At 40.9% G+C, this 26,267-nt stretch overlaps 1 protein-coding gene across 2 annotated transcripts in view; it reads right to left on the reverse strand.

Annotated features, from left to right (window-relative positions):
- The window catches only part of SSPN (sarcospan), a 35,243-nt gene extending 9,597 nt beyond the window's left edge, over positions 1-25,646 (reverse strand). Inside the window, exon 1 of one of the 2 annotated variants that reach the window (XM_037033885.1) lies at positions 25,126-25,646. In XM_037033885.1, coding sequence (XP_036889780.1) covers positions 25,126-25,404 — 279 coding nt within the window. In that variant the 5' untranslated portion in view covers positions 25,405-25,646. Of the gene's footprint in view, positions 1-16,985; positions 17,035-25,125 lie in introns of those variants that run through there. The other variant, XM_037033886.1, reaches the window with a different exon arrangement.
- Between the last annotated feature and the right edge of the window lie 621 nt (positions 25,647-26,267).

A 26,267-nucleotide genomic window follows, 5' to 3' on the forward strand; every position in this document is an offset into this window, starting at 1 on the left:
TACAGAACAGGAAAATGGGAAAAAATCTTCTTCTTGTGTATTGGCAACCAACCAGATGGAGGCTGCTAAAGCTGTTTCTATGGGGATTGTTAAATCCCTGAACACGTGCCTGTGCTTCCCATTAGTGTCTGTCTGCAGGTGCACAAGGTCAGGCTCTCTCCCACGTCACTGTCTTTGTCCCTGGAGGCTGCTGCACCAAAGTTGGCAATTGCCAGGACTTTTTTCTTTGTATTTATGAGAAATACATTCCATAACCAGGCCTCACTGACTAGCATCTTAGAAATCTGACTCTGTGCCTTGCTTGAACAAAATTCCCCACTTCAGTAGAATCCACTTCTTTGTAGCTTTAACCTAGGCTGGTTTCCAGGAAGAAGTCATACAGGAGCATGTGACCTCATTGTAGAGGATTTCACTTAGTCAATAGACTGAACTTTTCTGAGGACATGCAATAGTCAGACCCTGTGCACGGCTCTGGGAACCGAGAAGTGAAAAGACAGTCTAAGCCTTTGAGAAGCTCTTGGCCAGTGGGGAAAGAGAGGAGATTGAAGTTTTAGTACTGTGTAAGTGCTAGGACTCTGTCTGTTGTAATGCACAGAAGGGGTGATTAACCACGGGATAACTTGGGAAACTTCCCAGAGGAAGATGGCTTTTGAAGAATAAAAAGAAATTAGCTGGGAGAAGGAGGTGAGGAAGAGTTGAGAGAGTAGTAATAGACACAAAAGCATGGAGGAAACACAGAACAAACATTTGAAAACTTCTGCAGTTCCAGTTCAGAGGATGAAAGAAGAGTAGGCAAAAGATGTGCTCACAGAGACGGACAGGAAGCAGAGCACAGAGGACTTTCATTTCATTTGAAGCAAGGGGAGGGTATGATCAACTTCGCCTTTTCAAATGGTCCTGCTGGCTGTGAAGAACAGATTGGGAAGGGAAGACTAGCTAGGAGGCTGCTCATCTATGGAGAAATGATGAGCACCCGAGCTCAAGTAGCAGTAGGGAGAGAGGGTGGGTGTGCTTCAGTGACAGGAAGGAAGCAGAATACACAGGCTCTAGGAACTGACTAGACATGAGGACTGAAGGAGAGGGAAGGGTCAGGAAGGTGCTAGCTACTTGACTTGAGCTGCCAAGTGGATGGTGTTGACATTTTAAAAGACATGAGATACAAGAAGAGGAGCAGAATGGGAGTGGAAAAGGATGCTGCCCACATGGACTCAAAGCTCAGCCACATGGGCCTGGAGCCCAGGAAAGAGGTCTGTGCTGGAGAGAAGCACTTGTTAGCCATCAGCATATGTAAAGCAATTGAAATGATCAGAAAGGCTGCACCATCCAGAGAGTCTGGTGAAAACAGAAAAGGACCAAGGAAGTTACCCAATTATGGAGAAGCTTTGACTTTTTTGAACAGAAAGCACCCCAAATACACTTCTTATACTTTTGGTTGCACAGCAGGACATGTCCAAATACTATGAAAACTGATCATCCTTTGGGATTTTAAAAAATTTCACTTCTAGGTCTTTGTGTAGGGTATTTGCTATAAAACCTAATTAATTCTTAGCCTTCTTCTAGGGCTCAATGGGATAGAGGAGTGGGTATTTCATTTTCTTACCTACAGCTTTGCATGATAAAGCAATACTTCTTTATCAGAGGATTTATTGGGGGTGAGGGTAAGTACCTTCTAGAAGAGTAGTATTTATTGAATACTTAGAAATTAAGTCCTTATGGCCATGGCGAGGAAACAAGATTTCTCACACCAGACTGTAGGTTTTGTTTCCTGAGCTAGTAGGACTTGGATGCACCAGGAAGACAGGGTGTTCTGGCTTCCCATTTAAGGGAAGGAGAACTCATGGGAATGAGACATGACACCTGCCAGGCCTATCTGGAACAACATGCCCAGATTCTGGGCCAGAGCTTCCATTAGGTATGGTGAGGTGAGGCCCGTGGAACAGGAAAAAGGCAGTTATGTAAAGTTTCCAAGAAGGCATTTGTTGGACCAGGCCTGGGACAGACAGGTGGTGTCATTGAGGCCAAAGCCAACTGGGAACTGGGTGAGGTTAGGAAGACTGGTGCTGAAAGGTCTGCTAGCCTTTGAGAGTTTGCTAAGATTTAGTTCATATACAGAGGCATAATTATGTTGCAAAGAAAAGCTTGATGTGCTCTCTAATAGAAAAGAGAAAATGACAATGACCATCACTTTTAACCTATTTTTGGATGCACGTTTCTACGATTTGTTTAGTGTAAAGAGAAAACCTAACGCTCAAGTTCTACATTCTGTTTAAAGTATTCTTTGTCTGCTTAGAGTGGAGATTGCATTCTCTCTTGAGGTAGAAAGTTAAACAGATTTGAAATGTTCTCTGAATGTTACGTTTATTTCTAGATGTCCAAGTCCTAAATCTTGTCACACATTGTCCTTGTTTTTGTTATTTGGCCTATTGTACCTATAGTGGTGTCTTTTGAGGGTTGGCATTATGAATAAGAGCTGAATACTCTATCCGTGTCTGGGAGATTTCCCTACGTATTATTCTTTCTTTTCCATTTTGGCCAAGCTACAAGGTATCTCCCTTAAATATTTTGTGGTATTTTGTGTTATTTATTTTTCTTGGTGTCATGTGTATTTATATTCTGGTCTTGTGACATTCACACAACCTTCAATGTCTTTGCTTCCCCCATTTTGTTGTCAACGGAGCTGCCTGACAAAGCTATCTGGGGCGTCCAACCTTCCGCTGTCAAATGCCTTTCCAGGTTTCTCTCTTTCTTCACCTCCCCCACCACCTCCCCACCATTCGTGTACCTGATATGTGACTCTATTTCTGTATGTTAATGAACTTTCATCTTTGTATTTAAAGTGCTTTAATTCAGTCACTATCTTAACAAGGCAAACTCTCTTCACATGTTTGTACAACCCATTGATCAACAAGAGATACAGCAGAGCTGTAAATGTTTCTCTGGCTGTTTCTCAAGAGGATTCCTATGGATTTTCATCTGTTTATTAGAATTTAAGCTAGACTATTAGAAATCATTGTCAACAAACTTTCAATGTATTGCAATCTGTCAGCTGAAGGCAATCTCACTCAGGAGAATTGCTGATTAGCATACAGTGTGTCAGAGATTTAAACAATGCACAAAAGAGCATTTCATGAGGATCTATTAAAGGCTGTTTATTGGATCAAAAATTCAGAAGGATGGGAGAGAATACTTTAGCATAACTAAGCATTTTCACTGGACTCTCACTGCCACTGCCTATGGCGAGTCAAAGTCTAGGCCACTGGTCGAGGAGCACTTGAAAGGCTTGGTAAAAACGGGCCCCATCCCCAGAATCTCTGATCTGATAGGTCTGGGGTGGAGACCTAGGATTTGTATTTCTAACAAATTCTTGAGTAATGCTGATGCTGCTGGTCCCAAGGCCACACTTTGAGAACCACTAGCCTAAGCTAAAAGTAGCCTTCTAAATGCTGGCATCTGGTATAGCATTTATCTGAATGGTTAGGGGTCTAGATTGAAACACCAACTAGTGGAGTTTCCTATGGATGAGTTAGTTTCCCCCCAAAGAAGCTCAGTCTTTGTTATTGTAGGAGTCCTTAGAATTGGGTGGAACCCTTTGTCTTCACGGTTATTTGAACATGACCTCATTGGAGAGCCGGTAGCCTCCATGTGTCTGGTTGGTGGTTTGGGAAGCATCTCTCAATCCTCAGTCAGTGTGTGGGATGTGACACTCTGCTGCTGTTGACAGGCATTGCTCACTCCGCCCCACGCCAAAGCAAAGCAATCACCTCCAAAACTGGACCACCAGTACAGTGGTGTGCTGGGAAATGTTTTACAGCCAGATGCAGGGGCAGCAGCTGATATTTGTAGCGTGGCTGATATGAAACTACTAACATCAGGCCACTGCGCACAGACCTGGGAAGAGATGCTCATAATCAGCTTTCACAAACTCATCAGAGGTACTCTAGCATACCCCTGCACTGCCACTGAATTTTCTACCCTTTCTGAGTCCCTTCTCTTCCAGAAGCATCTGGTGCCAAATGAGGTTAGTTTGTGATCACAGTCATCCCCCTTATCCACAAGGAATAGCTTTCAGTACCCCCAGTGGATGCTGAAACCATGGGCAGTACAAAACCCTATATATCCCATGTCTTTTCCTATAAATCCGCATCTATGATAAAATTTACTTTTAAATTAGGTACCACAAGAAATTTACAATAACAACTGATACTATAATAGAACAATTATAACATACTATAATAAAAGTTAGTGGATGTGGTCTCTCTCTCAGCAAACTAGCACAAATTTCTCTTTCCTTCACAATTTCATAGATAGAAGATTTCTTCTTACTGTAAGTCATTGCAGCCTTAGCATGTAATTTTTTTCTTTCCTTATAAAGTCAAGAACTTACATGCTTTCACTTTAAAGGAAACCCTTTACAGCTTCTCTTCGGCATATCCGAGTTGTCAGCATCACTAGTCTTGTGTTTGGGGCCATTATTAAGTAAAGTAAGGGTCACTTGAACACGGGCACTGCGACACCACAACAGTCGATCTGATAACCCAGACAGCGACTAAGTGACTAATGGGGGTGGGGAGTGTCCACAGTGTGGACACGCTGGACAAAGGGATGATTCACATCCCAGGCAGAATGGAGTGGAACGCCACGAGATTTCATCATTCTACTCAGAACTACACCCAATTTAAAACTTATGAATTGTTTATTTTTGGAAGTTCACATTTTGTATTTGCAGACTGGCATTGCCCATGGGTAACTGAAACCATGGAAACTGGAACTATGGACAAGGGGGACTGCTCCACATGGCAGGCATTAAACTAAGCGTTCTCTGTAGCGTATCCTACTTGATCATCATATAAATCCTATGGGGTAATTGCTATTATTAGCCTACTTTATAGGTGAGGAAACTAAAGCTCAGAAAGGCTTTATGCTCAAGATCACACAGCAAATACAGGGCTGATAGCTGTACCTGCCAAAGCACAGAGCCTGTCTCTGAACCATTACCTGGCCCGGCCGCCTCCCTGGTGGAATTCTGACAGCACTGTCAGTGAAATGGGAAGTGCAGAGATTTGGAGGCTGTTCCATCATCTGCTCCTCGCCTGTGCTCAGTGGCTCGAAGCACCGCTTCTGGGACAGACTGTAAAAAAACAGTGTCTGAGGTCCACACACCTGTCCAAGCTGCCAGAAGGTGCCACAGTCTTTGACACTCCATCTCATCATACATAAAATGGAGAAAATAATACTTTGCTTATAATTTAGGGATCATAAATAATGTGCCTGGAATTATAGTTGGCATTATTTTTTTCCATCTCTGTGACCTCAAACTGTATAGTATAACTTACTATAGTATAACTTGCTATAGTATACTATAGTAAGTTATAACTTACTCTGCTAGTACAACTTACTCTGAAATTTGAGCTGAAATAACTAATATATGTAAAGGTAGGCCTCTACCACATTTTAGGAATAATGCCATTCTGATCATTTAACAAATGTTTATTGTGTACCCACCACAATGTGACAGCTTCTCTCTGAGGCTTTGGAGATACTTTAGCGAACAAAAGGGACAAAGATTGCTACCTTCATGGGGCCAATGCTTTAGAGGGAGGAGACAGACCACAAACAAACTGGTAGATGCATGTCAGTTGTTGGAAAGAGCTATGGAGAACATGGCATTTACCATCATAGCTTCTCTTCCCCCGAAAATGATATATAGGAGTCAGGGAAATGCAAACAATTAAGGCCTTAAAATGATTTGCTCCCCCTAATAAAATGAATTGGTAATGTCCCACAACACCTTAAAAAAAAGATGGTGGACTCACACTTGTTTCTTATGAGAACCCTGCTGGTTCTGTGACTTCAACAACACACCCACTCTAAGTTATCTCAGCTCTGCCTGCCCTGGAGAAGCGGCAAGAGAGGGTAACTATATAAAGTTTTACAGCAAAATGGGCCACATACTTATGTACAGAGACCGAGGCAATATTTCTTAGCTCTGGCTCTGACACACCTGGGTTCAAAAGCCATCTCCACCACTTCCAGCTGTTGGCCTTGGACAAGTTAACCTCTTTGGGATTCAGCTTTCTCATCAGTGGAATGAGAACAAGAATGCCTACTCCATACATCGCTGTGAGGATTACATAAGAGAGCATGTGTAAAGACTTCGGGAAGCACCCAGCACATGTGAGGCAGTCAATACATATTTGTCAGATGAATAAATGAATTCTTTCATTTAGTGGCTTGGGCTACTTCTGCTTTCATAGCGAGGACCACTTTTCAGAAATCTTTCCAATACGGTTGACATAAATAGTTTGCAAACACTTAAGAGTTATAAAACTTCTTTTTTTTTTTTGCTTCTTTTTCTTTCTGATACAAGCCTACTTATTATCCACTACCCAGGAAATGCCAGTCTTGGTAAACATGCCACGCTGTATACGTCTCTCTGATTACACTATTGTGGTTTCACAAAGACAAGCATTCAATTTCTGGGGGAAAAAAAGAATGCTGTTCAGCTAAAAATGTTTTCTGTCCATAACAGATCCAAAATTAATATTACTTTTCCATTAAAAGCATAATTGTTTCAGCCAAACCAAGTGCACAGATATTAATGGGAAATTCACAAAGTAATAGCATGTAAATACAAAGATTCCAAATCAACCAAAGAATCTATGGCAGAGTTGACCATCACGCTGAGGAAGGAGACCAACTGTCTGTCTGTAAACTTTACAAATATTAATAGAACCCAGGACATTAGAACCCAAGACACTAATTTTAATTAAATTTTTTTGTTTTTTATTAAACCAAGCTTAAAATAGTAGCTTATTTTCCACTACAAACAAAACTATAGCTGGCAACCACTTTTTATAGGGAGCAACTTTTGCTTAGAATTGTTTTGCTTGGTTTATCAAGGAAGCCAAGCATATATCAGGAAGATACTCAATTTGCCTAGAGCTTCACAGTTTTACTCATTTTCTTTAGAGTAGAAATTGTCTGTTGGGAGCTCTGGGACAGAAATGCTTTCTTCACCTAAGGACTGCGTTCCACCTGGCCCGGGAGGAGTTTGGGCCATGACACACACCCCGTCTGTGCATGTCCACATCCCTCTGTGGGGATTGGAGAGAACACTTTGTACTATTTACTTTGCAAAGACGACCTCGAAGATGTTTTTAAAAGTTAGTAGAAATCCAGGTAAGAATATGTCAGTGAAAAGGTAATTCTAGATGACAAATTCTGTTGCAGAAAATTGTTTCTTTTCAGTGTCTAAAGGGAAAAGACACTTGTTCAACCACACCTAGGTGTATAATATCCATTTATAAGGTCTACTCACTCTTTTTCCTTTTTATTGTATAATTATCCTTTTGCCTGAGGAGTTGATCCCTGACAATTTCCACACCGGAATTACTGTAAATGCATGGGACTTTTCACACGTGTTTGCAAAGACATTCAGATTTGATTCAAAATAAATGATTTATATATTAGTTGAATTGAAAAACAAAAGCAGACCTATTGTTACTTAGACCTTTGCTAAATCCAGATCTCTTTGGAAAATAATGATAAAAATGAAATTTCTAAGAATTTATGAGGCAATTCCTAAGGACATTATTGCTCATGCAAGGGCTGGCGGTGAGAGCAGATATGGACCTGCTCTGTTGTGGTAAAGAAGGCAAGGAGCCCGTACACATGAGGCTGAAATCCCTCGCAGGGTAACATACATCCTTTCTACTTCAAAGTGGTGGATTTTATCATGATTTAAAACTGTCCCATTACCAGAATTATACAGGCTTCCCTCATGTCTGCAGGGGATTAGTGCTAGGACCCTCGCAGATACCCAAATCTGTAGATGCTCAAGTCCCTGATATAAAACAGCACAGTACTTGCACACAACCTACACACATCCTCCCGTATGATTTAAATCATCTCTAGATTGCCTGCTATACCTAACCCAATGCAAATACTATGTAAATAGCTGTTACATTTACATAATATAATACAATACTGTATTGTTTAGGGATAAGGACAAAAAAAAGTCTACGCATGTTCAGTACAGAAGCGACGATGGTGGGCCTAACTACATATACATGTCAGCCACAAAGTAATGTTTGTCAAATATTTTTGATCTGGCATATAGGTATACTGTTTTGATTTATGTATACATATTATATATTATATCTCTTTATGCATTATATGTATCTTCAATTTTCTTAACCAGTGTTGCACTGTAACTTGCATTGCCCGGTAGGTTAGCAAGAGCTGTTGAACAAGCACAGAAAGAGTGGGAAGGAAAATGTGCTTGTCCCGTGGCTGCGCTGTTCCTCAGCACACGTTCTGCAGTGCAGATGTTCACTTGTATCTCACATGTTGCTTTATAAGATAGGAGAAAAGTATCTTGATGGAACTGATAAAAAGAAGGTGGAATTGTGACCAGCAGCCAGATTAAGGAAGTGCAAATTCCCCAAATCCTGTGAATACAGTGTGCTTTCCTTGATGTTCCTGCTAAAGCAAAGCCGGAAAGCCGAGGACATCTGTAGCAGCACAGAGCTGCTACAATCTGTGAGTTCCAAACCTTTGCTTGAAAATCATTGCAAAGAGCTCACATTCTACATCAGTGAATCCCACAACTGTTTCTTCACCTCACAGAAAACTGAGAGGAAAATCTGACAACTATCTTGGTGTATGACTTATCAGAGACAGTCAGTAGAATTCCTTTGGTTTGGTCTTATTTTAATTCTATAACAGATTTGTATATCCATTTTAAGTTTCATGCTTTATGGGAACTGCTGGGAATTATTGCAATTACACCCTCAAAAGACAATGAGCACAAACAACAGAATTGTGAAGTAATTAAGTTGGTTGTGGATGAAAACTGAGCTGGGTAGTCACAAGACACAGACTGTACTTTGACCTGAAATGTCTTTTAGTTCCTTATGCCTCACTCCTGGTACTCCACCTTCAATCATTTTGAATCCAGCAACAGTTATTCTTCAAACCCTGCTCAGGGATTTCCTCTACCTGGGAAGGCTACCTTTTGTGTATCACCACTTTGTATGCATTACCTCATCTATTCCCTAAATGCAGTTGGTAAAAAAATTACCCCATTCTACAGAGAATTGTGACTCAGAGAGGTTAAGAAACTTGTAAGTTGATTCAAAGACTTTTTAAAGCATCATGAAATTTTATTTAAGCATAATATTGAGGACCAAATGGTGTGAAACCCTTCTTTTGTTAAAACAATTTAAAATGCTCTGAGCTTCTAAAGGTGAAAAGATGGAACTAAGACCAGGGCATAAAGGTAGGCCCTTCAAAGGGCTACACCCTTACATGACTACAACATAACCCACCCGCACTGAACAACATCAGGAAAATGGTTCTGTCTCCGCTGATGGTAGAGTGAAGATTTTGAGGGTTTTCTACTATTTGAGTAGTCCTGAAACCCTTCAAATGAGACAGTGGAAAGTAACATGAAAACAACCCTGGGGAAGAAACACTGTTTTTGTTTTTTCAACAAACAAGTTGTAGGGGAGAGAGAGGGAAGGAGTGTGAGAGAGAGAACAGAAAAGATAGAGAAGGGGTAAATCTTTGAGTAAAGAAGACATAAGAAATACATGAACCAATTACAGTTCATAGATCTTATTGAGGTCCTGACTGTGACACACTATGAAGAAATACTCATGAGTTAATCATGGATATTTGAACACTGACTTGATCCTGTTAAGAAACTGTTAACTTGTTAAGTGTGGTTGGAATTTGATTATTTTTAGTCTTCATTTTTTGACTTACATAGTGAAATATTTATGGGTGAAATGATATAATATTTGGTATCTATTTCAAAATAATCCATTCTGTGATGTATGGATATGGATGGAACATAGGAGCATACAAGTGAAGTGAGATTATTCTTAAGTTAACAATTATTAAAGCTGAGTGATGAGAACATGGGGTTAATCATATTATATACTCCTGTGTAGCTTGAAATTTTCTGTAATAAACAGGTCAAAGAAACAAGAGAGTGGTCTTGGCTCATGATACCGTGGGACACCTGGCTACACAAATGGTCTGGAAGGGTTACACTATCTAGTAGCTACACCAAATTATCACAGATAAAGCCTCTTGGAGGCTCAATTCACAAACCAGTTATAGAGACACATGAAGAAGCAACTCATTAATGAAGGTGGCGTATAACCATGTATGTGTGTTCTCTGTCTTTCAGAATTAATGCCACATGAATTTCAAATAATAGAACCAATAAATGGAGCCTATAAAAAAACTATATTCAAAATACAGTCATGAAAGAAGGAGTTGAAAACATGAATAAAAATGGGGCACTTTAAAACACCAGGGATATGTTAAAAACAACAAAATATAAGTTCTAGAAATGAAGATAAAATCATTGGAGTTAAAAACTCAATGGACATGTATAGGCAGATTAAACTCAACTGAAAATGGGAATAGTGAACTAGAAGATAAATCTGAAAACCTAATCCAAAATACCACATGGAGAAATGGAGAGATAAAGCATAATAAAGAGGTTAAGAAAAGATGACATAAGTAAGTCTAAACATACATCTGATAGCAATTCCAAAGAGACTAAAAAGAAGAGTCAGGTGATGTTGGAAAAAATACATATAAATTTTTCAAAATCCTAAATTTTTTCAGAATGCATGAAAGACACAAAAATCTTAGATTCAGGAAACAGAAATCCCAAGTAAGATAAATAAAAAGAAACTCCATATTTAGACACATTGTAGCTAAACTGTGAACATTGTAGAATATCAAATAAATGGAGACATATTTTCTCTCATGTAAAGAAAGTACAAATCAAAAAAAAAAAACAAAAAAAAAACAAAGGGGACTTCCAGCCAAGATGGAGGCAAGGTAGAGACACTGTGCCTCTTCGCACAACCAAAAGAAGGACAACAATTCAGAAATAAAAAACAACCAGAACTGACAGAAAATTGAACTGTATGGAAGTCCGACAACCAAGGAGTTAAAGAAGACACATTCATCCAGACAGGCATGCGGGGCTGAGTTGGGCAGCCAGGCAGAGAGGACTTGCAGCAAGGTGGTGGCTGACACACCAGGGAGGTGGCAGATTGTGGCGCTGGGCACGCAAGGCTGCAGCTGGCTGGCAAGGTGGCAGCTGGTGGAGTGAGTGGTCCCACGCTCATGTGCAGATAAACTGGGAAGAACAACAGGGGAGCGGGACAGACTGTGTAACCCAGGGTTCCAGTGAGGAAATAGAGCCTCAAACCCCTGACTGAAAACACCTGTGGGTGTTGAAGCTGCAGCAGGAGAAACTCCCAGCCTCACAGGAAAGATTGCTGGAGAGACCCACAGGGTTCTAGAACATACACAAGCCCACCCACCTGGGAATCAGAATCAGAAGGGCCCACTTTGCTTGTGGGAAGTGGGGGCAGTGACTCAAATCCAGTAGAGAGCAGAGCAAGCACCATTGTTCCCTCTCAGACCCCACCCCCACATACAGCATCACAACCCAGGAATGGGCGGTTGCCCCGCCCTGGTGAACACCTAAGTCTCCATCCCTCCTATATAACAGGTGCACCAAGACAATAAAAAATGGCCCAAGTGAAAGAACAGATCAAAGCTCTAGAAAAAATACAACTAAGTAACAAAGAGGTAGCTAACTTATCAGAATACATAGCTCAAAATGCTGGTAATCAGGATGCTCACAAGACTGGTTAAATTTGGTCACAAATTAGATGCAAAAATGAAAGAAATGCTAAGTGAAATAAAGGAAAACGTATAGGGAACCAAAAGTGATGTGAAGAAAACTGGGACTCTAATCAACAGTGTGGACCAGAAGGAAGAAAGAAACATTTGACTAGAAAAGAATGAAGAAACAAGAATTCAAAAAAAATGAGGAGAGGCTTAGGAACCTCCAGGACATCTTTAAATGTTCCAACACCTGAATTATGGGGGTACCAGAAAGGGAAGAGGAAGAGCAGCAAGTGGAAAACTTCTTTGACCAAATAATGATGGAGAATTTCCCTAATCTGGCAAAGAAAATAGACTTCCAGGAAGTCCAGGAAGCTCAGAGAGTCCCAAAGAAGTTTGACTCACGGAGAAACACACCAAGACACATCATAATTACATTACCCAAGATTAAAAATAAGCAGAGAATCTTAAAAGCAGCAAGAGAAAAGGAGACAGTTGCCTACCAAGGAGTACCCATTAGACTATCAGCTGATTTCTCAGAAAAAAAAACAAAAACCTTACAGGCAAGAAGGAAAGAAGTATTTCAAGTAATGAAAAGCAAGGACCTACATCCAAGATTGATTCATCTATCCAGCAAAGCTTGCATTTAGAATGGAAGGGCAGAGTAAAGTACTTCTCAGAAAAGGTCAAGTTCAAGGAGTTCATCACCACCAAGCTCTTATTATATAAAATGTTAAAGGAACTTATCTAAGAAAAAGAAGATAAAAATATGAACAGTAAAATGACAACAAACTACAATTATTAACAACCACATCTAAAACAAAAACAAAAGCAAACAACTAGAACAGGAACAGAACCACAAAAATGAAGATCACACGGAGGGTTATCAACAGGGGAGTGAGAGGAGGAAAGAGGGGGAAAAGGTACAGAGAATAAATAGCATAGATGGTAGGTAGAAAATAGACAGGGGGAGGTTAAGAATAGTAGAAGAAATGGAGAAGCCAAAGAACTTATCTGTATGACCCTGAACATGAACTAAAGCAGGGGAATATGGGTGGAAATGGGTGTGCAGGGTGGAGGGGAATAAAGGGGGGGGGTGAAATGGGACAACTGTAATAGCATAATCAATAAAATACATTAAAAAATACCAAAGGTATTCTTGTTGGATCTTAAAAGCCAATTCTAAAATACATATGGTTAAGACTTACGGAGACAGTTTTGAAGAAGGATAAGCGAGGTGGAGAGGAGATGGGTTGCTTATAGTTTCACTGTTATACAAGGTGCATTACGGTGCTGTTTTTTTTATCCTCCTCCAAGGATATTTTTTCATTGCTTTTGGATAGAGAGAAAGTAGATAGGAAGGGAGAGAAAGAAACATTGATGTGAGAGAGAAACTTTGATTGGCTGCCACAAGAACAAGTGCATGGCCCCCAGGACTGCATCTGGACCAAGCATTGCTGGTTGGACCACACCCCAGGCATATCCATGAAAGAGAATCAAGCCACAACCCCTTGGTTACAGGAGGATGTTCCAACCAACTGAGCCATACCGACCAGGTCACAGTGCTGTTTTAATTTAGACAATGTGATGCTGGCACAGTCATACACAAAGCAACTAAGTTGAAGAGAATCACAAAAATAATCCTCAAATCTAATATGGAAACTCTGATAGATGATAAAGGGACATAGCAGTTCAGTATAGAAAGGATCGATTATTTAGTAAATGGTACTAGAAAATTAACAATCCTTAAGAGAAAAAAAACAAAATATGGACACTACCTCACATCACATGCAAAAAATTAGACCCCTGAGATTAAAAATATAAATACCTTCAACATTTTAAGAAAATATATAAAATATTTTTATGATCTTGAGATAGGAAGAGATTTCTTTAAAATGTTTCAAAGCACATATCATAAAAAGATTGATCAGTATAAATAGTACAGTAAAATTAAATCCTTCACACACAGGCACCGTAAACATGACCTAGACGACATGGTACCAACCAGGAAAACACAAGTACCGCACCTAACACCATGGAAGTTAGGAAACAGAGATAGCAAGTCCTATAACTCAGCAAGTAAGAAATAAATGACCCCTAGAAAATATTTGTTGACTAAATAAATAGAAAACAGAATAAAGTGGGCAATGAACATAAAAAATATGTTCAACCTGAGCAGTAAGCAGAAAAAAATGTACATTAAAATGAGATATCATTGCACACAAGTGTGCAAAAATTAAAATTGTCTGCCATTACAGATGTTGGCAAGTCTGTGAAACCAGTGGGAACTCTGACTCACTGTCAGTGGGAGTACAGGTTAATAGAGCTCTGGGTTTGTGGTACTGATCAGTCAATATCTAGTGAGTTCAAAGTCCTAGGAATATGCCCCAAAGAAACAGAAATATCTGTATAGGGAGCCATGGAATAGGATGTCCATTGCAAAATTGTTTATAACTGCAAAAAGAATATTTTTGAAAACGGCCTAAATTTTCATGAACAGGAGAATGAATAATTATTGTATATTCCTATAATAAAATACAGCATGGTAAAAATAAATAAATGGTATCCATGTACTATTATTAATAAATCTCAAAAACAGTGAGCAAAGCCCTGACTGGCGTAGCTTGCTTGGTTGGGCATCACCCTGCAAAGAGAATTGTTGCCCGCCCACTTGATTCTAATCAGGGCACCCGCAAGAGGCAACCAATTGATGTTTCTCTCACATCAACGTTTCTCTCCTTCTCTTTCCCCTTTTCTTTCCCTCTAAGAATAAATAAATCAAATTAAAAACATGAAAACAAAAACAATATGTAAAAATATTGTGCTACCATTTACATACAATTTAAAACCTGTAAAACTAAACTAGCTATTGGTTATGGATGGATACCAATTCAAACGTTAGGAAATATGCACAGGCATGATGAATACCAAGTTCAGGACAAGAGATACCTCCAGAGAAAGAAGGGTGGTGGGGTAGGAGAATATGATTGAGAAAGGAAACAGGCGACTTCAATGTATTGTATTTTCTTTCCTTAAAAAGACATTTGTGACAAAATATTAAAACTTGACAAACCTGTGTGTAAGTAGGAGGTTGTTTTATTATTCTCTAGATAGGCTATGAGAGACTTAGAAATTTTCATAATTAAAAATAATCATAGAACTGCCCACACTTATTCAAACCCTCATAAAAATGAAAATAAAAATCATCACCAAAATTGTTTTGAAATGGGTAGACCCAGGAGTCTATCCAAAGATGGAGCCCCTACAGTTCCATCCCCCCTCTCTTTCCTGGTCCTCCCCAGACAGGATAACTACGCCCTTGTGGGGCTGTTTTCTCATGGGTGTTTTCTCACGGCTAAAACCACTTTAGCCCTTGGTTTTTAAAAAAATTTTATTTATTTATCTTTAGAAGGGAAGGGAAGGAGAGAGGGGGAAAAATATCAATGTATGGTTGCCTCTTGTGTGTCCCCTGCTGGGAACTGGCCTGCAACCCAGGCATGTGCCCTGACTGGGAATCGAACCACGTTCGTCTGGTTTGTAGACCCATGCTCCATCCCCTGAGCTACACCAGCCATTAACCCTTGGTTTTTTAAACTGTCCTGTAGTTAGTTGTAGGTGCGCATCTCCAGCCAGACGCTGAGCTCCTGGGGGCTCCGGAGTGGCATGGCGAAGGACAAAGGGGGGCTGGTGAAGATGTGAAAAGCTTCTGTCTTACGGGTCAGTACTCCTCCTTTTATAGGGTCCTGTTCTGCTTCATATCAGCCACCTTAACTCACTCTTGTGGTGACTTATCAGAAACTAATATTAAGTTCTCCAAATACCTACTTTGCAAAATAATCCATTTTCAAAAAAGGTAAGAGAAATAAAGATTGCATTCCAGAAGTTATCATAAATCAACAGGAGGGGTATAATTGCTCCATATTTGTGAGAAAAATAAACAACCTATAGTTTATTTGTTTCACTGGGATTTTTCAAGTCCTCAGAAGGGAAAGCAATCATGTAAATGTGGATTTAGTCTACTCCATGGATACAGTTGTAGGCAGGGTTTTATTACTCAGGCACAATTAAGTAGGTTCTCAAATTAGGTCCCTCTTTAGAAAGGACTTCAGAGTTAACTCTCCATTAATACCCCTGGTTCATGTATCTGAAATAGTACAATAAATAAAAACTTATGAGATATTACAGTATACAGCAGTTATATAATAAATCAATATAAATCCAAGTATATAACATTGTAACAGGAGTAAAAATGACAGAACCATCCTGTCTGACCTATAAAAAATATTACCAAGTGGTTTTCTAATTGAGAGCACTTTTTACCAAAACAAAACAAAATCCCAGGATGTAACGGAACGTTAAGGAATATACAATATTATTTCTCCTTTGAAAAAGTGTTTTGTTCTTTTCAACATGAGGAGGTCAGTGTCCCCAGGCAGGCTGCTGCCTCTCCAGCGTCTCTCCTCTCCCCTTCCATGGCAACATGGGTTACTAGACACTGAGCTTTTTGTGATGTGTGTGTGAGGACAGGGAGAAAGGGAGCAAGGCTTCAGGGAGGTCTCGAGGTGGAAAAATTTGTGACGCACTAGATTCGGGGAGTGAATGAGAATTATTTATCGGGGGTTCTATAACACAATAGTTACGGTCATCCTATGCTCATTTTAAAAATTATTTGGTCTCAAAGCTCTTAATTCTGATCGAAACCCTTCAATAGGTGTCCAAATCACAGAAAGATTATGAGATGAAGCCCACCCATGTGAGTCTGATCCTTCTGGTTCAGACTCTGACTAGCTGAAAGCACGAGAGAAATAAATTTATTGAATAAGTAACATAGAAACTTAAAGGGTGGTCACAATCTGGGTTGGAACTGTCTGTAGTCACAGAGACAGGAGCTTTCCTACATTATAACATGTTCACCTTAAGGAGTCCGAGTCTGCCCTTCTGTTCCTTGGCTGCCCCGCCCTTTCACGGAGCCCGGGAGAGGCAGCCCGTGTCCTCCTTCATTGAGCAGCACCCTCCACCGTCCAACAACAGTGATCAAGACAGAAAAGCGGTTCCCCTTATCTTGGAAAAGGCCTCCTTCATTGCTCTCCTGGCACAGCTCGAAGTGAGATAAAGCTCAGCCTGAGCCTAAAAGCCTGATATGTGTGCCACACCTGATACTTGAGAAGGAGCTAGAAAGTTGTTTTGTCTTGTTTTTTTTTTCCCTCCCCTAGTAATAAAGCTACAATTCTCTCCCTAGTCGTGTCAACACACTTGCAATTCTCCCTCTCTTCTGGTCACCTGTCACCATCTTCCACCTGAGAGAGGCATTAATAACCTACCTCAAATGAGTTTTCATGGCTCATTATGATGCATGCTGAATCAAACACTTTCCAAACAACAGCCAAGAGGGACGCCACTATAACAACACCCTCTCGAGCTTGTTTGCAGCCTCTTCCAGCCCCAGGGCCCTCCCAGCCAGGGGTGGAGAGTTGTTTATTTCTGCAACAACAGAAACAGGCCTCAACCGAACTTCTTTGGCAGAATCTGAGAATGCTTAGTTATGAACAGACCCTGCGCTTTCTAATGTCCACTCGCCTACTGGCTTTTTGCCAGCATGTAGAAAACACACCACTGAAGTGCATTCACCACAGTGTTAGGCAGGGGCTATTGCTCTAGCAACATTATTAGGTCAAAGAGCATCAACTTTAAATACGCTCCAAAATCAGACTGGAGACACCATAAGGTGCCTCTGGAATGCCGGCTGTGCTTTTGTTTGCTACTCCTTTTGGAACTGGGGTTAGGCTAGCAGTTAAAAGAGGCCGACTGGACTGCTCTAGGCCATCTTCTCTTGTCTTTTCTCCTGGGATGGTTTGGGTTTGTGGAGCACTTGACAGAGTAAAGCAAAGCCCAGTTTGGGATGTGTAAGCAGGACACACAGGATCCTATCAGAAGCCCTTGAAGGCCTGCAAAAGGGGAGACCTACCAAGGAGACACAGGCTCCTGCTAGAGGATGTTACCTCAAGAGGCCCAAGGTGGGAACACCCCAGGGTTTTACTCTGACCCATTCCACAAAACCGAGAGTCCGACTCTACTTTTCAGACTCATCATCGAAAATGAAAACAGTGGCTACATATTCTAAAGCCCTGAGAGATGGCTTCCTTTGAGTTCTAAAAACACCAAGCAGCTGCCCTCAGAGGATGGGAAGCTGCTCTGAGCTTCCCACAACAGCACCACTCAGCCAAACACCCTGGTTTCCTTGCCTCAGCAGCAAAGGTGTCATCTAGCTAGAACCTGACGGCAAGTCACCCTTGGGACAGTAAAAGGGAGGCAGAGATTTACTAAATGGTGGTTCCTGAACTTTAAAGAGCTAATGCAGCAAATAAAATGCCTCAGCTACCCCTAGAGTTGTTTTCACTTGCTGAATCTACTGTTTTATTTTTACAGAAATTTGATGAAAGAAGCAATCTATAAACACAGTGGAACAACGTCCTCCGCATGTTTCACCACTGGCATGGGCACAAAGCCAGCCAGTTCCTTGCACTGTAATGTGTCAGTCTACTGGCTGGGAATTCTCATCAGAAACATCCAGATGTCTAGCCGTTCCATGAAAACCATAGCTGCTTCATGACTAAGCAGACAAACCAGCTTCAGAACCACTGAAGTGGGTATATGACTTTATATCCCTCACTGAATGTGCTGTGGACTGAACCGTGTCCCCCCACATGCACACGTTTAAGCCCTAGACCACCAGAGTGGCTGAATTCAGGGGTGGGCTTTTAAGAAGTAACTGAAGTTAAATAAGGTCATGTGGATCAGTTCCCAATCCAACAGGACTGGTGGCCTTGGAAGAAGAAGAGAAAAACCCTTCCCTTTCTCCCAGCACACGCACCGAGGAAAAGCCACGTGCACGCACAGTGAGAATACAGCCCCCTGCAAGCCTGGAGACTGCCCCTGCTCCAGAGCCTGACCACACTGGAGCAGACCAAGACAGAAAGAAAAGTGTATTTTGGGTACTGCCATATGTGTAGGTATACACGTATGAATTTTAAAATTAACCAGGGTGATCAAGTGAGCTGCCTTGCTTGGGCACCGGAGAGTTACTCCTGCCAAGTTTTGCATCAATATACTGAGATCTGAGGTGGCATCCAAACCATTTGGAAGATGGGCCTCTGAAAAAGACTGTTATATGGTTTATAATTTAAGTATGATTGCCAACATTCTTCCTTAAAAAATACTTTACCTTCAGCTTATGAACTTACTACAATAAAACTGCCCTTGAATAGTCACAAGAAGTAAAAACTACAGGGTTAAAATACAACCTCATGAGGTCCCATCCAGCTATAGATTTGATAGGCTCTTTGGATCAGCATTTCTCTAGTTTGCCAGAATTGGGGCCTTAAAAATGAACTGTATTTTGCAGTGAAATGATATCTAATTAAAGTTTAATGACGAGATTCCGCTCCTATCCTACAGCAACATAGAAATATGCAACTGAACTCTTCATATACCCTTGCATGTGACCTTTAATGCTGATGCTGACCTTTCAGGGAACAACTCAGGCAAGTGGACCCAGCTAAAGAAAACTCTTCATAGAAATGTCACAGACAAGGCTAAAGACAAGAAAGTCTAGAAAGCATCCATTTCCTCAGAAGAAATTCAAAGTGGACATCATATTGGTAATCTATGAAAGTGTTAGACCAAATATGAGGAAAACCTATGCCATCGCTTTCTTTGCTGATAGAAGACATCCAGCATTCAGTGACATCAATCCCAGTTTGCCCTAATTTATGCTAATTAGGGGAATGTAAAGTAAGTCAAATGATTTCTTTTTCCTCTTTTTTAAAAACCCTGCAGGCACTTTATAACATGAAATGAACATATCCATAATGATAATTCAATATATTCTGAATATTTCTGGAATCCAGGAACCCAAAACATTTCTTCTATTACCTTATGGTTACCATATATTACCTTTTAAATGTTATCGATAAACTTAAATTTGTCTGCAAACTATAGTTTAAAACTGCTTTTCAGCAATACAAACAGAAACTCTAATAATGACAAATATAAAATAAATAGAGTTCAATCCCACACTTTTGGGACACCCACTGTGTGTCAGGAGATACAGAGTAGCCCCACAGGCATGTAAAACACTTATAGAGAATGAATTTCTCTATTTTTATTGGGTTACCCACACATTCTATACATTAATGTTTCTAGGATATAAAATACAATCAAATGATAATTGACATCTCAAAAGTTTCCAAAGACTGGCTTTCTGAATTGAATACAGCCACTGTACCAGACTGAAAATACCAAGACCTGCTCCTTCTCTTCCTTATTTTAAAATGAGAAAGAAGATTCAGGGATAAGCTCCATCTTATAAGCACTCTCATGGCCTTTGTGTATCTGGCTTAGTAAGACACTAGATGTAAGGTGAAAATATAGTTATCCTAATATTCCAAGTATCAAATGATTTTGTTCAGTCTTAACCTTTCTTATTCTTTATTCTGCATTTCTAAAATTATTTCAGAAAATATACTACCAAAATTTTTAATATTCCCTTTTATTTTCACATACTTTTTAATTTTTTGACCAATTAATTGAATTACATTCCACGTATACTTACTAGGATTACTTCACGTATAATTTTCCTACCATTATTTATTATAATAAATTGAGTTACGGCATGTAATTATCACCCCTCAGCTCCTAACAATTGTGATAGTTGATATAATAAAAATTATTTCCCAGAGATACCACAGGTGTAACATTAGATTTTGAAGCATATTAAAGTCCCAACATAAAAAATAATGTATTGCTATATGGTATATTCTAAAATATAATTCCAGATTAAATTTCTCAACTGTCAATGCATCTGTGTAGAAAACTGATACATGCTATGTGTCATATACCTAATTGTGAATTTCAGGTGTACTCTGTTTTAAAATAAATAAGCATCCAATTTTCCTTTCTGTTAAGTCAAATTAGAAATAGAGTTTAGAAATCTGAATACACCTGCATTTTTAATTCCTTAGAGTAAGTTAACATATGAAAACTGTTATTCAAATTCTTGACAGGACTCTTAATCATGACAGATTTATACAATGAGTTTTATGAATGACATTAAGAAAAGGAAATATTCTTTCCTCCCTTTTAAGCCCTTTCTTTAAACTTTCTAATGTGATTAATGTGGTATATATATCAGAATTTTTATTCCAGTTGGGTTGGGTTTGGAAGCAATGGAAAGAGAATGAGGAAAGCTGAAAACCACAATAAGGCAAAGAAATCCCCATTTCCTATGGAAAAATTACCTACAAGGGCCAAGAGACTAGCAAATACTAAGCATCCCCATTGAGGATAAGAGGTAAGAGTTTGCTCTTAAATTGACTTCAGAGTAGAGATGCCAAAGGAAATAAATCACTGTAAGTGAAATGCTTTGAAAGGTAAATAGGCTTTAAAAATATTTGCGTGGGTTAAGTTTTCTAATAGGAACTATTCATTAATGTCAGATATGGTAAGGGAACGGGTCCATCAGGATCTCTGGACATCTCCTGGTATATAATTCATTACTTTTAGACCAATGCCCAGCACAGTGGACACCCCCAACAAATGTTAGTGGATAAAGAAGAGTAAGCCAAAGCTCAAGTATGTTATGTTTCACCAGCAAATTACCCAAAATTCTTGGATTCCTTCAATCCATACTCATTTCTCACCAGTAAGAATTCCAGAATGATGAGCAACCTTAAATGCCTATTCAAGCCATTGGTAGAATGAAATGCAGAGCAAACTTCTACTGCTTAGGAGCCCCTACCCCTAGCCACGTTCATCCTCAAAGATCCTGTTTCACTTTGTATTGTCCTTGTGGTATGATTTACAACCCTTAAGCCATTTATAAAGAATTTTCATAGAAGAACATCACTTGGACAGGTTACTTAGTCTCCATAGTGGCTCCATTCAATTTTTTCTTTTACAGGAACCTTTTGTAACTGAAGTAAAAAGACTTCAGTCATTTCTCTGATATGAGGAAGTCATATTTATGGATAGGCAAGAAATAAGCTGTTTGTTGTCCTAAAGTTTCACTGGACATGGCGCTCTAATCATAGATCACCAAAAGCTTCTTCAGTCTATAACCAGAAGTTCACTGAATATTCATCAATGCAACCAAACATTGGTCAACAAGAAGTCACCTCACTGGATCTGCCCACTGACAAAGATTCAATTGTAGGGATGGCAATGTCCTAATATCAGGGTACTGGGATGGTCACCCTTGCAAAATGAATAAGTAACATGAGTTAAGCACGCAAGGCTGTCCATGGTATGAGTGCGTCAGTCTGCAGACGCTGCTTGAATTCAGCCTAAATTTTGGAAGTGGTTTGACTTTGCCTCAGCACTAGCAATTGACCAGTATGCTTTGGTCTAGCAGGTCTTTTAAACGGGGCAAGCATTCCAACATTCCCTGGGGGATATACTAGACCCAAATCACCCCATATTCCTAGGGAAAATGACCCCCAAAAGGAGCCACTTTATTCCAAGTCAATTTTTATAAACCTCCAGAGAAACTCAGAAAGCACAGGACTGACCTAACACCACTACGATGGCTCAGAGTTACTAGGTGAGAACAGAAACAGTGAGGTGGCCAAATTGATATCCCCTTCACGGTTCAAACTGCTCTGGGAAATGTAGCAAGTCCGGGATCACTGTTCTGCAAGACTAGAGATAAAATAGAGCCTCTTCTCATTTGAAGAGTGCCATCACCCACGATTGCTTCACTAATTGCTAATAAAAAGAGCTGCCTCATTAGATACTTACCGTTAGCCAGCACTATTCTAAGTATTAGAATATGTCTTAATTTATTTAATCTTCAGGACAACCCTAAGAGGTAGGATTATTATTATTATCATTCTGATTTCATCATTCACAAAATGGAAACCTAGAGAGGTTAAATAACTTGCCCAAAGTTACTCAGAGAACAATGGCCAGGCTAGGGCTCGACAACAGGTGCAGGCTTTACCCATCTGCCCATCGCCATCCTGCCTCCCTGTCTTTTCCCATCCCTGAAAGCTTGGAAGAGAGCCCTGGGAATAACCACAGACAGCGAGACGAGGACAACAAGCACAGTGTCCAGGGGAGGCAGCCCCCTTTCCCTGCAGCTCTGGCCCAGCTGGATTAGAGTTTGTCCTTGGCTGGCTCCTCAGATGCTCTGCTCACTCATCTCAGGGCATCTCCATTAGCTGCTCTGCTCTACAAATAGACTCGAAGTTTTTTAAAGAAAACTTAAGATTATAAATACCAGTACAGATACCATTACAAACCAACTTCAGGAAGATCCTACATTATGAACTAGAAAACTGGAGAGAAGAGAGACCTAACTATAGATTATATCTTTGTAGCACACCCAGGTAGCGTCCAGGTGATGCTCCTAACACGAGCTCCTGAAATTTTAGAGTTGCATGATTTGTATGGTTTTGCCTTAAACATTAAGAAAAACAATGTTTTCCCATCTAATTTGTTTTTTGTTTAGTAATGGGCTTTTGAAATTTTAAAAAAGTTGGAAAACAAGCCCTGGCTGGTGTAGCTCAATGGATTGAGCGCGGGCCTGCGAACCAGAGGATTGCGGATTGATTCCCAGTCAGGGCACATCCCTGGGGTGTAGTCCAGTTCACTGCAGGCCAACTCCCAGCAGGGGACGCACAAAAGGCAACCATACATTGATGTTTCTCTCCCTCTCTCCTTCCCCTCTAAAGATATATAAATAAATAATATCTTTAAAAAAAAGTTGGAAAACACATTCACAAATGGTATTCAAAAGTACTGAATGAAGGAGTTTCGTTCCTTTTTTTTTTTTTAATCAGCCTAGTCTTAACAGACTTTTTTTCCCTCTAGGATCTTGACAGTCATTGGGACGACTAAAATACTCACTATATCTTGGTGAACAGCTATTTTTAAAATCACTTGATTTAGAAAACTCCAATCATGATAATTTTGTGGGAATTCTTAGTGCACAGATTAAAAGGTTTAAATTGCCCTGCAAGAATGTGTGAGTTCAAATAATCTTAATTAGAAAATACCAACCTCAATGCATATTTATCAGGTGTTTCTAACATCTGCCGTGACACAAACTTACTTGGAGGGTTGCGTTATGAGTTAGAGCTTCTGCGGTCAGTAATAGCAGTAATGGTGCAATATGAGACGAGGAGCCAGAAGTGAGATTCTGGTCTCGCCTGACTCTGCTACTTTTAATCTCTGGGCCTCGAGAATGTCCTTTAGCTTTGCTGAATCTGTTTCCTCATGTCTAAAGAGGAAAAAAAGTTTCCACCTCAACGTGTTGTTTCATGGATCAATGAGATTTCAATAAACCACAAGGTGTTATAATAGGACATAATATTAAAATTACATTCTGTACAAAAATGCCATATTAATCAACGTAGGATATTTCTCATAATTCCAGGCCCTTATTATGCAAGAGTTTTTTTTAAAAAAATAAATCAGACTCTGCAGCAATATATATTAAAATTACAAGTCAAATCTGGCGACCATGTGACTCAATGAAGAAAAAGCAGATATATTTTCGTGCAAAAAGAAACCAACTTGGCTGGTTTGCCAACTCTGCCAACTCACGACCCTGGGTGAATGAGTCTGTGCGGGGTCCTCTCATTTGGGACCTGGAGTAAAAACTATCTTATAAGGGTGATGTGGGGATTAGAAAAAATATACGTAAGGCCTTTAGCAGCACAGGCACACAGTAGGTGCTCAACGAATGGCACTCATTTTACATTAAAGAGTCCATTTCATTAAGCCAAGTATGCTGTGTGTCTCAACACTCACAACAGCTGAGCAGTGTTCTGCTTAGAACAGTACATCCATTAGCAGAGTCCCAAGTAAACGTCTGCTGCCGCCAGAGCTCCGAGTTCATCCTTCTTTAGACTCCAGCAGACTAAGGTTGTTCTTGCTGTATTCACGTTTCCTGCTTTAGGCCACTGTTTTGTAAAACTTACTAATGAACCTCAAATGTGATGAATAAAATTAATACTACCCAATTGGTAACTCCAAGTACAGGATTTTCCTAACCTACTTTTCACTAAGATGGACCTACTTCACTGTTTGCTACTTATATGGGGACAGGGGTGGGGTCCAGCGACTAGGATAAGAAAAAAGCCAAAGTGAATGTATCGTTTTGGAGCTGGTCAATTTGATCAAAATAAGCGGGCTTGGACTCGCCTCCCCAGCGCCGCAGCGCATCAGAGTCGGGCGGGTTGGAGGCGTTCCGAGCCACAAGCAGGAGAGGGGGCGCGAGTCCTCAGGTGCCGGGCCTGGCCCCGGGGCAAACCGACAGTGCGGGCGTCAGTCACCAAGCAGAGCGCGGGTTAGAGTGGAGCTGGGGAAGGGAGCATGCAGCTGGGTTAGTCGTGACTCGACCATGCGGCTTTGCATTCCTGTTCGGCAAACGCACTTAGGCAAAACAGACTTGATGCTTACAATGATCCCAGCCCAAAATGGAGTGTCTCTGACTAGCAGGGAGGAGCTGATGCTCGCCATGAGAAAGCCCACCACGGTCACAGCGATGCCCAGGGCCAGCTGCAGCAGGGCGAGCAGCAGCGGGAACCGGCAGCCGCAGCAAGTCCGGGCCTCCTCCTCCCCGCTCTCCTTGGGGGCCCCCTTGCCCTTCTTCGGCCCCATGTCGTCGGGCCCGGTGGCGTTCGTGGCCGGAGGCCCCCCCTGCCTCCGCTGGCCGCGGGGCTGTTTGTCCTTGCCCATGGCGGCTGCGTGGGTGGGTGCGTGTACTGCGCGCTGGGCCCGGAGCTCGGCGCTGGGCGGGCTGAGCCTGCCCTGGTATTCGAATTACGGAGGCTGAACAAATATGGAAAACGTTTGGAGCCGACTCGCGGAGCCTCCAAAGGCCACAGGGAGCTCGCAGTAGAGGGGGAGTCGAGGGGGGTCGCCAACTGCCAACGCGCTGGGACTCTGCGCCTGCTGGGCCCACGAGCAGGGTTTGTCAATCGCCCGTGGGAAGCCGGCGCGCGTCCCTCGGCCTCATAAATCCTGTGCACTTTAAACAAGCTGGCTGCTTGGTGGGGAGTGGTGGGGGCGGCGGTGGAAGGAGGGGGGAGGGGTGGTGTCTGTTGTTCTCACTTCAAACCCCACGGTTTTTTGTTGTTGTTTTGGGTTTGTTTTTGTTGTCTGAGAGGTGCAAGGCAAGGTGATGAATGTTTAAATCATTTCAGTTTAATTAACAGACAATTTAATCCAAAATAGGCATTGCTGAGCTCCAAGCTGTGAAGTCATTTCCAGAAGCCAAATTGTTTATTTTCCAACAAAGGCATAAGCTCTTTCTTTTTAAATTCTGCAATCCAACTGGCAAAGGCATTTTCCCCATTGAGGTACTTGCTTTTGAAATAACTGTTTATAGAGATGCTGGGCTAATTGTGAACTCTGTCACATGTATTTGCTTTTAAAAGCTCTTTTAATTCTTTATATGGCGCCCCTAGCCAGTGTCCCTTCCTTACGCCCAACAACAGTGCTTAGGGGGATTGTTGTGCCCCTAGGACTCAGTCTACATCAAAGGTATTTTTAAAGCACCTGTATAGTGTGCAGCAATATAAGGATGTTCAAGGCAGAAT

This window comes from Sturnira hondurensis, unplaced genomic scaffold (genome assembly GCF_014824575.4).
Source record: "Sturnira hondurensis isolate 20B ecotype Veracruz unplaced genomic scaffold, ASM1482457v3 Scaffold0021795, whole genome shotgun sequence".
Taxonomy (NCBI): domain Eukaryota; kingdom Metazoa; phylum Chordata; class Mammalia; order Chiroptera; family Phyllostomidae; genus Sturnira; species Sturnira hondurensis.